The 12,759-nt window shown below is 35.6% G+C and overlaps 1 protein-coding gene across 6 annotated transcripts in view; it reads right to left on the bottom strand.

The window, feature by feature from the left end:
• The window catches only part of MPP7 (MAGUK p55 scaffold protein 7), a 313,879-nt gene that overhangs the window by 73,261 nt on the left and 227,859 nt on the right, over positions 1–12,759 (bottom strand). For all 6 annotated transcript variants that reach the window (XM_035713379.2, XM_035713382.2, XM_049100344.1 and 3 more), the window contains 5 exons: positions 10,917–10,998; positions 10,259–10,344; positions 7,100–7,174; positions 6,678–6,874; positions 6,134–6,198 (listed from right to left, as the gene is read on the bottom strand). In XM_035713379.2, the coding sequence (XP_035569272.1) occupies positions 6,134–6,198; positions 6,678–6,874; positions 7,100–7,174; positions 10,259–10,344; positions 10,917–10,998 (505 nt within the window). The remainder of the gene's footprint in view (positions 1–6,133; positions 6,199–6,677; positions 6,875–7,099; positions 7,175–10,258; positions 10,345–10,916; positions 10,999–12,759) is intronic.

Below are 12,759 nucleotides of genomic sequence, written 5' to 3'. Positions count from 1 at the left end.
TTTACATTCATTCCTTGTAGCTCTGGGACTTCCATGTGCATCTAAAACAAGTGATTAGAAAACAAACAATAAACTATGTGATACGGATTAGCCAAGCCAAGCCATGCCACTAGGCTTAGTGGAAATAATAAAAGTGGTGCTTCCGATGGTTCATCTGCGATCTCACTGTACCACTAAGTGGGTTGTTAAACAGAAAGTATGTTTTCTGATGGAAACAACAGGATTGACAGAGTGTTGTAGCCTGATTAAAGAATCAGTGTCATGTACATCAGATGATAAAAGCCATGTGTCTCTCTAACGCTGATACACACACGTGCATAAAAAAATTAAAACATCACAGGCAACCTACAATAAAACATCTCCATGTCACATATAGTATGGTATGTTTCATATTCTAAGAAAAGGTTGTGAATATGCTGCATAAATTCTCAGAGGAGTATTTCTTCTGTGCTTTCAGTAGGAAGAGAATGGTAATTTTTTGTGTGGTAACACACAGATGTCTATACCCAAGGAAGCAACATGCTTAATAGACAGCCAGTAGGAAAGAACACTTCCTTATGCTTAGCAAGTTTGAACAAAGAATACAATATATAAAAGGTTGATCTCAGAAGACATTTGGGATACTTGCATGATTCTTAACTATAGTAAGGCACTGTTCTTTGTACATTAAATGCCCAAACTTACTGAATTCTCTCACAGCTCTATGAAGCCGCTACTGTTACCTCCATGTGACAGATGGGAATCAGAGGTACAGAGAAATGAAGCACTCTGGGATGTGACCCACATGATCAGGTTCCGGAGTCTGTGTTTTTAACTACTATGCTATACTATCATACCAAAATCACTTTTTAATTACTCTAATGTTATGCTAGGCAGTACAAGTTGGTGGAGAGCTCAAAAGAAGAAAGCTTCTTTCAAGTTTCTTGTCTACTCTCACCACTTCCCAGGACACCAGCCTCTTGCCCCCTTCCCCTGAAGCTGGAACCTTCCACGTGTGTTTCTCTTCTCCTGACTGGAGAATGGGGGGAGACTCTCCCCAGGCTATCAGGAGTGTTCTCCACCTCTTCAAGAACTGAAGAGCAGGATGGGAAAATCACAGAGGAGAGGCCAACAAGGTCACAAAGAGTAATTCTGGCTGTCTTCAGAGAATGCAGTGGAAAAGCTCTCGTGAAGAGCATTTGATGAGCTCCACAAACAGGGCAGGAGGAAGTTTTTCATACTGCCGGGTGCTAGCCACGGTGGCTGGAGCAACATCACATACTCTTGACAAGTGGAGAAATTGTGTCTCTATAGGTGTGATAGTATTTATGGGGGCACAGTTAAATCCCCACCCTAAAAACTGCTTTATTTCACCTCCCACTGCCCCCATGTGATCTTCCCTAAAAGTCTGCAATAATCTGTGGCCTCGGACCATGCTCCTAATTGTAAATCAACTCTTTCTTAGCCACATAGTGTAGGGTCCTCAAGACAAAAGGCAAGAGATGGTATGGTTTAGAACCCTTCGTATGGAAAAGCTAAAAGCACATGCCTTGATAGCATTTTAAAAGGAACATCTTGGGCAGCCCAGGAGGCTGAGCGGTTTAGTGCCGCCTTCAGCCCAGGGCCTGATCCTGGAGACCCGGGATCAAGTCCCATGTCAGGCTCCCTGCATGAAGCCTGCTTCTCCCTCTGCCTGTGTCTCTGCCTCTCTCTCTCTCTCTCTCTCTCTCTGTCTCTCATGAATCAATAAATAAAATCTTTAAAAAAATAAAAATAAAAGGCATATATTCAATTTATGTAAGAAGAACATAATCTACTGAGATGAAGTTAGCTATAACAATTAGGCCATCACCTCCAGCTATCTCCTGACATAAACAGTCTGACATACAATTTACAGTTTAGGTTTTAATCTGCACCTCTGTCGACACAAACTCTGAACTCTGGCATTTCCCAAAGAATATCAGTAAATATTAGGGGGAAAACCACTTTCACTATTTTTTAAAACCCCATGTGTTTCTGTTAACACAAAATGCCACCAAAATTAAGAAAATACTTGACAAGGTTTAGGCATACAAATTTAATATAAGAACATAAGCAATCTACATGTTAATTTCTGAATTAACTTTATATATGAACACACTAAATAACACTGTTTAAGATGCCAGGAGAAAGAAGTTTACTTAATTTGAAAAGTTGTATTGTAACAACCTGGAATGTTATATATGTTACTCTCAAATGTTTGGCCTTCCAAAATATTGATACCATGTAGAGTGACTCCATTTGTTTACTCAGAGTTTATACTGTTGGTAGATTGTGATCTTCAATCCACAAAATGCTTGTTTTTGAATGAATTCAGTTATATGCTGTTTGAATCTCTGGTCCAGTTTGAATCTCTGGTCCAGTTAAATATTTTTTTTTTAAATATTTTATTTTGTACCCACATGACAGCTAACCACAAATGGCTAAACCAAATTCTAAAAAAAAAGGTTTTGGGCTTTTACCTTCTAATCTTTAAAAGGCTAATAAATCATATCTCCTGGATTCTTTTTATTATAAGAATTATGTAAGAGGTGTTCTTGTAAAAAAAATTTTTTTAATTAATATCATTCAATCAGTTGTAGGAGATATTTTCAGGTATTTCTATTTCGAGAACTAAAAAAAGAAACTAAGCCATAAATAAAAATCATGCTGGAATATTCTACTGTAAAACAGGCTATTTGAATAAGAAGAGCTTTTTCTGAATACCATGTAAACTAGTTTTGAATATGTTACATACTATTGAAGCCAAAGTTATTATAATGTTTGTATTGCTAAGACGACAATTCTGAACTAATAAAGTTTAATTTCAATAGAAAGGGGACAAACAGTATTTTAATTAACCAAAGGAAATCATATTTCTTTTTAAAGGTTAGGTGATACCATATTGCTTTATATATGCAACTGAGCTATAAAAATAAGGTTTTGGCAGAAAATCAGAAAGTACTTTAAATTATATCGACATAAGAATTGCAAGCTGCCAAGTGTCTGTCATGAAAACTACTCCTATATGTTTTACTTGAGACTAGGATATGCTTTTAACTCATTTCCAAAACACTTAACTTGTATCTTTCATGTAATAATCTAAAAGTTGGTCATGTCAAAGAAAACCTATCAGACTTCTAGGCTGCTCTTCTGTGTCTATTTCTAATGTAAATCCATTATGTAAGAGCCTATCATGAGATGAAGGAGAAAGGGAGGGAACACAGAATTCTATGATAGGTTTCTTTGTTGGGCAAGCTATTCTTTGGAAAAAAGAAAAAAAAAGCAAAACAGGAGGAAGTGGAGGTAATTCCCTCTCTCAAGCTCTCAAGCTTCTATGATTTGCTTATGCTTTGGTTTTAAGAGTTCGTATTTTTTAGGAATGTTTAATTTCAAGAGGCAAACTATTTTGTTTGTTTGAAGCCTATTTTCTCAATTGGTATTAGACATGCCAGGATACTTAAGGGGAGGAAATAGCCAAGCATCAAAGATGAACACCACAAAGTTATGCATAAGGATGCCAGTTTTAAAGCCTGAAGACATCAATATTAGGGTTCCTGATTTTATCTACCAGGAAGCCAGGATCTCCAGCTCTAACACAAACATAAATGCATTCTCCACTCCTTTTTGACTTTGAGTTTGACATTGACTGAACCCCTATAGTTCCAGGGCTTTTCCTCCATGCAAACTACTTTAGTTATGATGATATGATGTGAGTCAAATAAAGAGTAAAACCATAGTAGTATAATTTTTTTTTGTGAAAGAAGTTAGCTGGCTAATTCAATACATATTATTACCTGACTGAAGTCATTATCCTAAATTTACCATTTAACACTATGTCCTAGGTTTTAAATGCACTTGCAAAATTTACTGCAGAAAATTATCAACATGACTACTTTTTAGTAAATTTAGAAATACCAACATGACAGAATTATTCTCCTTCTATAATTTTTACATTACAGAAATGTTCCTTAAAACCTAGTCTATGAATTATTATTCAAAGTCATATTACTAAAAGATTTTCTGTTAACTTTCTGTTTTTCTTCATAGCATTATTCTATAATTCAAAGAGCACAATGGATGTCCTATCCTAAAAATCTAAGTACCAAATGTTGAAGTCCAGGAAGTCTTGGGTCAGATGGTCTTTACAAGTATAGTTACGTAAAGAGTCACTATCAGATACACAGGTTATAAAACAAAGTGCTTTTAAATTACTTTTAAAATGTTCAGAACCAGTGTAATAATTCTTGCTTAACTTTTGAGTTCAGGGGTTTAGGAGACAACATTAAGTAAACTTCAAATGGAATTTTAATTCTTTGACAATAAAAGTAATATTTCTATTTAATCTTCATGGACATAGACTATCTCTCTAAATAAGGTCCTATTTGCTATTCACTAGTGATTTTGATAATATGGCCATATTTGTTTATATTATTATTATTATATTATTATTTATTTGAATCAAGACAACTTAAAAAAATAGAAAAGAAAAAAGGAAGTGTGAATGGGAATCAGTAAACATTCTTAAATGATCTTCGAAGGGCAGAAAAAACGAACTCTTAAAAAAATCCAGATAATAACATTTCACTAATTTTAGAATAAATATTTCTCAGATGCAAATATTAAAGACTATAATACGGAAAACTCTGAATAATAGACAAAAATCATCCATTATTAATTAACAGCTCTATGCACATGCACGGGCGCGCGCACACACACACACACACACACACACAATACCTCTGGCATTCACACACATTTATACTGAAATCAGTTTGGGGAGAGCTATTAAAAAGATAATATACCCATTTCATGTAGCTCTTTAAAGAAACACATTTATAAAAACTCTTAAATGAAAATTCACAATCATATCAAACTAGATATTTCTAAGTTGCCTAAGACTCAAATTGGGAGTATGGATTAAGATGCGAGTAGAATCACACTGATGTCCTTTTCAAGTTACACACATTTTATCCCACACGCATCAAATGTATTAGAAGGGTGCAGGCCCCCAATTTAGAAATCCCTCCAAGAGCAAGTCAGGTGGATGCCTGGAGCGCCTGCCAGTGAAAATTCATCACACTTAAAAACGATGCACCCTTCTGGTTAAACTGTATGCTTTCTGATGTCACAATCCATGTGGCATTCTGTGACAAGTGTGTTTTTATTCTGTCCAGACTTAACGAAGCAAGAACAAGCAGGCTTTTGAATCAGTGCTCCCCTTGAAGTATTTGCTTGCTTGTGAGATTTATACTTGACTGTAGTTTGGCTCTCTTATAATGTAATTCCTAGGCTATACGCGTCTACAAACTGACAGAAATAACAGGAGATGTGAAAAATGCAACAATACTAAAACCAGATGTTGGTGCAAAATTCCAGGACCGTTTATTTGTGCATTTTGCCTTTTAATGTATGAGCTCTATGTTGAAAACAAAAGGCTTTTTTTTTACTCTTAAAATACCTAGAACCATGAAACATTTTGAGGAGATGAAGTAGGAAATTTATGGGATGGGGACTTGATGGAGGTGAGGAGTGGGGAGTAAACAAGAGCTGAGAGGAGTATGAAGGGAGGGGGGAAAATGCACCCAAATCCACACTATCTTTTTCAGTAATCCTACACCTCCATCCTTTTTCTGCTCTTATTTTGATTTAATCTCATCTTGTAACAACTCCAAACAGGCAGATTAAAGGTTAGAGTGACTATGATTTCTGGATAAGCAAAGAATAAAAATAACTGTTCTTAGGCACAATGGCCTTTGTCAATGCCCAAGAAAGTGGTAGATTACCTCCCCCTGATTTTATGTCTCACCCAAACCTTCTAGCTTTGGAGAAATAAAGGAGTTGCATTTGAGGTTACATTTATAAAACACCAGAAGTCAAGAAGAGTACTGTTGCTAGTTAGTTTCTTAAAGTGTGAGTCATGGGTTTGTTGTAAACAACCGCAAACACCCCTTTCTTCAAAAAATTCACTTTAATATTCTACTGTGAGTTTCTTATTTGCTTGGTTGCCATGAAATGATGATCCCAAAGCTATTACAAGGCAATACAAGCTCTCGTTCTACCACAAACACCTGCTTTAGTAGTCAAAAATAAACAGCAAGATTTGGTTACTCTGCATTTTTATTAACAAACTTACATGATTTCCTGCTGGAAACTTTGAAGGGCTGAACTAGTATTTCTGGTCGTCTCAGAGCCAATCTCCTGGGGGAAAAAGAAGGTCAATGCCTATCAATTTTCAGTACAGATCCAAGATTAATATAACACCAAAATATTAAAAGTCCCAAGGGGAAAAAAAAATGGGAAGCCAGGGGAAAAAATGAACACAATGCAATCTATTCAAATTAAAAAATAAATCATCTACTTTCAAATTTTTATAAATCACCCTCCTCCAAAATCACTCTTCTTTTTTCCCCCACCTTTCACATCAATACAGTTTCAGATATTAATGTGCTATTTTTCCATTTGCTTCATAACAAAAACTGAATATGACCTGGTCCTGTCATATTATTTTTGGTCATTATTCATACTTAGTTAGACAAAACAGAAATCCAAACCTGAGGGATAAAGGATTCTAGAGCAAGGCTTTAGTGCTTATTTTATCACAACTATCCTCGAGTGATATTTTGCAGAGAACAAAAGGTCATTTGAAGAGAGACCATTACTGCATGCCAGTAGCTCACCTTTCCTGGAAATGCTTTGAGGGAATCAAACCTGCCCTGGGATTGGCATCACCTGCATGCTTTGCTTGCCACCATGTTGCATCATCTTGGCTCATAATCTGAAGAATATCTCCCTTTTTGAAAGAAAGCCCAGCTTCCTTACATGGAATTGCTTTATCCTCATTAGGGTTATAGTCAAAGAGGGCTTTGATAAACATCTGGAAGAGAGTTTCATTTAAAAGGAGTAAATATAAAAAATAAAGTGGAAGGGCCAACATTCTTCTCTAAGGATCATTTAAAAAAAAAAAAGATTTTTTTTTTTTTAAAAGAGAATACGAAAATGAACTTGTGACAAAGTGGGTACGTGTTAGACAGGGAAATATTAGCACCCCCCCACCACCACCACCAAAACAAACAAAAAAATATTTTTAAGTAATGATTACCTTGCCTTCTTTGGATGGTGTCTCCTCTTTGATGCTGGGTATAATCTTAAATGTAATTGCCCCCTGAGACTGAGCCTGAAAACAGAAGAAAGACTTATCAGAGAACTTCTACAGGCAAGGAAAAAGAAGGCAAAACAGGTAGAAAATGGACTGACTGAAAAATTTATAAGCCTGGGGTTTCTACTCTTAGATAAGCCAAACTGAGAAAACTATTTTTGTAGAAATTCCTGCAGTATGAGAAAGCACTCAAGTTTGTCAAGTAAGTTAAAAAACACTAAACACTAAATCCACTTTTACCTCCTGTGCAGTTTCAAAATGCCGACGAATACATTACCATCCATGTTGAGCTACTTCAAAATAGAAACAGAGAAACTGCAAAGTGCCTTACACAGACAATGTTACATGGTGAGGACAGATGATATGCAAGGTTCACATACATTTAAGTATTGGCACATCACGTTTTTAGGGACAAGATAGTTGTATTGTCAGTAACTCAGTTATAAATGTACGATTAACTTATACAGAATATGTACATACATTAGCTGCAATGTTCATCAGAAAAAAATAATGAACATTCACTGCTATTATATTCAAGTTAGTAAAATACAAAATGTAATAGATTAATTAAAAGATGGAAAGATTAATTACCTATTAATTTAATTAAAGCAAAAACAATACATGCAGTGCTTTTCTGACCGTCTCAGACCAGAGCAGATCTCCCCTTAATATACTCTCATGTCGGGCAGCCCCAGTGGCGCAGCGGTTTAGCGCTGCCTGCAGCCCGGGGCGTGATCCTGGAGACCCTGGATCAAGTCCCATGTCAGGCTCTCTGTATGATGCCTGCTTCTCCCTCTGCCTGTGTCTCTGCCTCTCTGTCTGTCTCTATGAATAAATAAATAAAATATTTAAAAATATATATATATACTCTCGCGTCTTTCTGTTTCTTTCTAGTATGTCTCATAACTGTGCTAAGTTATCATTTATACAATTATTTCTTAATATCTGTTATCCTGGCTAAATTCTTTTTTTTAAGATTTTATTTGTTCATGAGAGACACGGAGAGAGAGAGGCAGAGACATAGGCAGGGGGAGAAGCAGGCTCCATGCAAGGAGCCCAATGAGGGACTCGATCCCAGGACTTTGGGATCATGCCCTGAGCCAAAGGCAGAAGCTCAACCCTGAGCCACCCAGGCATCCTCCGGCTAAATTCTAAGGCCCATGAAAGCACTAAGTATCTGGCACATATGTGAGAGGAATGAGGGAGGAAAGAAAAGAGAAAGACGAGATTAGGCAGATAAAGGAAGAAGGAAAGAAGGAGAGAGAAGGGAGAATGCAGAGCTATCTCTGAGGCTCACTCTTGTAAACCAGGGCTCTGGTCTGGGGGAAAGGAGGAGGAGGCCCTGATTTGCATTTGCCAATGTCCATGGACCATAGTCAACTTCCATTTACCAGTGTGAAGTCCCTGAAAGCCCAGCTGGGAAAAGCTGCACAGAATCAGCTCTTGCAAAAATAAGGAGGCAGCTCCAGGAGAGCACAGAGACTCAAGTAAAACAGGGTTTTAATAGTATCGATCTATCTATCTATCTAGATATCTAGATTCTATCTAAATTCGATCAGAATTTTACAGCAGGACCGATTTCAAACTGGTAATATCACTATTATTACCCATCATAAAACAATTCACCAATCTTATTAAGAATTCATATAATATTGAATTGTACAGGTAGAGAGAAAGCAAGTCTTCTTTATGACCTCTTCCAATTCTACTACTTTGTATGTGTGTGCATCTGTGTTAATGTGTGCAAAGCCCTTAGAACAGTGTCATTAAGGGTTCAACCACTATAAGAATTACTAGTATTACTAAGTCCTACAGGTCTATCAACCATTATGATTGCCATCACTTGGATGTACAATGGATTAGTCCATCAATGTAACCTTCTTCCTATTCCTAAATATTTTTTACAATCTTGCCTATATAATACATCTGCCAAATTATTTCCTACAGGTCAATTCCCAACAATTGAATTTCTTGATTAAAGGGTAGGCAAATTTAAAATTTTAATGGTTTCAGATAGCCATATCAAAAGGATCTACTAAATCCATCCCAGTACTGGAAGCATATAAGTAGAACTATGTGCCTAGAATCTGCTGACTATAGCTATTATTAAGCTTTTAAATTTTTCAGATGGGTTTTTTTGTAAATTTTTCTCTAAATATTTTTTCTCTTATTAATTTTTATGAACTCTCTCCATGTTAAAACACCTATCACATATTGACAATATTTTTTCTAAGCGTCACATGTCTTTAAAGTCATATGGCATCTTTTTCTATAAACAAAATTTTCAATTCTTGCAATCACATCAGTTATTTTTCTATTTGTATTTCACATCAAATTTAAAAAGTCTTCCTTCATTTTTTGGATTTTTAAAAAATATTTAATTCTTTGGAATCTGTTTTGGGTGTAGTGTAAAATAGGGACTGACTTTATTTTTTCTACTTGAATCATCAATTTATCCAATACCATTTATGAAATGACTTCACTGTTTTCCCATGGATTTAAAATGCCACCATCTTAATCATTACTAGATTTTTTTATACACAGGGTCTGTTTAAGATACTAAACTCTATTTCTGTATGTTATGTTTTCACACATTAACAGAGACAGCCTTCCTCATTTTTCTCCTTACAAATGAACTGGAGAATTAATACTGTCAAGACCTAAAATAATTTTGTTCTGTTTTAGATTTCACAAGACATCTAAATTAGTTTCACTGTTTTAGACACCTTAAAAGCACAGCCTATAGTCTGGCCATATCGATGAGAGAAGGGAAAAGGAAAATGCATCACGAACAACAGGGTAGATGCCATCTATTATGTACCTATTTGGGACAAGCCCTGTAATAAAGTCTTCATATACATTAGCCCATTTAATCCTCAAAATACTCCAGTGAGAGATTTACCTCTTCTTGTTTTCATTTAGAAATGAAAACACTAAGGCAACACAAAGATTAAGGTATTTTCTGAGGACATACAGGAACTAAAATGAAACTGGGATTTCAACTCTGGATTGCTAAATCCAAGTCCTATATGTATAACCAAGTCTGAAACGTACTGATTCAATGTCATTTTTTACTACAATTTTAAAATGTTTTCAGCTTACCAAAATCTGAATTATTTCCTCAGGCCTTTTATCCTCGACTGGAATCCCATTCACTTCCCTAAGTTCATCACCAACATGAATAAGACCTGAAAAGTAACAAATTTGGTAGTAAATTAGCAGAGTTACCTACAAAAGAACTGCTATTTGCAACAGTGTCCAGACTCAAAGCACTGTTTGGTTCCCTTAATACATTTGAGGAGACCTTTATGCTTCTCGGGTTTCAGATTCTGTGCCTCTCAACAGCAATGAATCAGGGACTACCATGTTATAATGCCGGCAAAGAAATGACATCAGCATCCTGGTCTTTGTCTAGAAATGTACATGATTTTCACCTAATAAAAGAATTTTTATTTTGTTTCAAAGGCTGCACACTTGCAGTAGTATTTTTCAAAGCAGAACCACTTGAAACAGATCTTAATATAACTTTGGAAGCCCATGTAAACTTAGATTGTAGAGTGAGAATTATTTATTTCAATAGGTTCCTACAATTCAATACAGAGAAGAGTATCTTATTATTCTGAGGTATTACATCAAATGATTGTTATCCTCTTACTTACATGTTGGAAATGTTGCCCATGAAATACAACATGACCCATCCCTGCACCTAGTGTTGAAACCCTTACCACTTCATGTTTTGTTTTGTTTTTTAAATCCTTACCACTTCTATCTGCAGCTCCTCCTCTCATGATTCTAGCCACAACGATGGCTCCAGTCTGCTCATCTTTTTTAATGGTAGCTCCCTTTTAAGGAAAACAAAAAAAAGTACTTGTGAGTAAAGGTGTGCGTTGGGTGGTAGGAAAGGGAACAGAAATAAGGATATTTATCTGGAAAAAGTGAGAACAAATACAAAAAATGAAAGGTACGAGGCAGGAGGAATAGACATCATGCCCCTTGTCTTACAAACACTCCTCTCTTGGTACAGATTTTCTATCTGAATCTATCAGACGCATCATCTATGATTTTCAGCACAATTTAAGAATTTTTCAAATCTTTAACCTCTTCAACTCTATGAATAGTAGAAATACCTTCTTTCCATGAGAATATCTTGTATTTGAACAGTATTTTGTTTTGCCCCTCAACAGCATTTTCTCATCTCACTTTGTCTTTATAATACCCCAGGAAGAAGGTAGGCTGTACTGAGATGAAGTGAATACGAAAATCTTACAGAAATTAGAAAACTAAAACTCAGCTCATCTGGCTTTTAATTTAGTCTTCCTTTATTACTCCATTATGGTAAAGGAACTCAGCCATGATGACAAAGAAAGAAGAAAAAAAGACTTCAATTCTGACTTAGTCACAGCCCTTACCTAATGTTAAGATAAACTAATGGAAGAAAGATTTGTTACTCCAAGGTCTTTATGTACTAGGGTTGTACTTAGAACAAAGAGAACTAATGTTTTGGCATGACATTAGGAAACAATTTCAAAAAGAGTCCAGAAACTCTTCATTTATGCATGTTCAGAAGCAAATTAATGGAATGCGGCTTTGTAAGAACACCAGGCATAAATGGTTACTTTGAACACCTTTTTATGACTTTACTTCTAAGAAACTGGCACTGGTGTTCCAGGAAAGCCTCTAAAATAGCACCGCACAGCTAAAAAGATGCACATTAGGTGGTGGCAGAAGTCACACTCAAAAAGAAAGTGGAATTCTTCTCACATATCAATAAACACATGTGTATCATTTAAAAAAAAAGATATGTAAACAAAACTAGGAATACGTTTGTAATACGTATATTTCACATGACAGCTATCAGATACATATCTAATAATGGTAAAAAAAAATCAAATCATTAAATGATCAGATGATTTTGTGACATTTTTCATCCCCAACTATACATTCATCCAAAGACTAAAATGAGCATCTCTCCACAATCATTAACACCAAACTCATAAAGACCCGTCACTTAACTGTAATTTCTGCCTTTAAACAGTTAACTTATAGCCAAGATGACTAGAAATGTAATATTTTTAAATAAAAACTAGTATTATTAAATAAACTTTCATTTTCCTTAACAATATCTCAAACCTTCCCATCAAAGTATGCTTCACGGCAGAAGGGTCTGGTGGCCTAATTTAAGATTAATTACCCATTTTTTAGATTGTTCTTTTTCCCACCATTTTCCTTTTGTACCTGAAGTAAAATTGGTATGTGACATTATATGACTTTCGGGTATACACCATTACAATTTGACACCTGTATGCACCATAAGGTGATTACCACTAGAAGTCTAGTTACCATCCATCCATCACCATATAATGACCCTGTTTCACCTATTTTGTCCCCTACCAACTTTCTGGTAGCCACCAATCAGTTGTTTATTATCTAGGAGTTAGTTTTGTTTGTTCATTTGCTTTATTCTAGGTTTCACATATGAATAAAATCATATGGTATTCGTCATCCTCTAACTTCTTTCACTTAGTATAGTACCTTCAACATCTATCCATGTTGTCACAAATGGCAAGATTCCATTCTTTTTTAATGACAGAGTAATATTCCAT

This window comes from Canis lupus, chromosome 2 (assembly GCF_003254725.2).
Source record: "Canis lupus dingo isolate Sandy chromosome 2, ASM325472v2, whole genome shotgun sequence".
In the NCBI taxonomy this organism is placed as follows: domain Eukaryota; kingdom Metazoa; phylum Chordata; class Mammalia; order Carnivora; family Canidae; genus Canis; species Canis lupus.
This window is presented reverse-complemented; position numbering and strand designations above follow the sequence as displayed.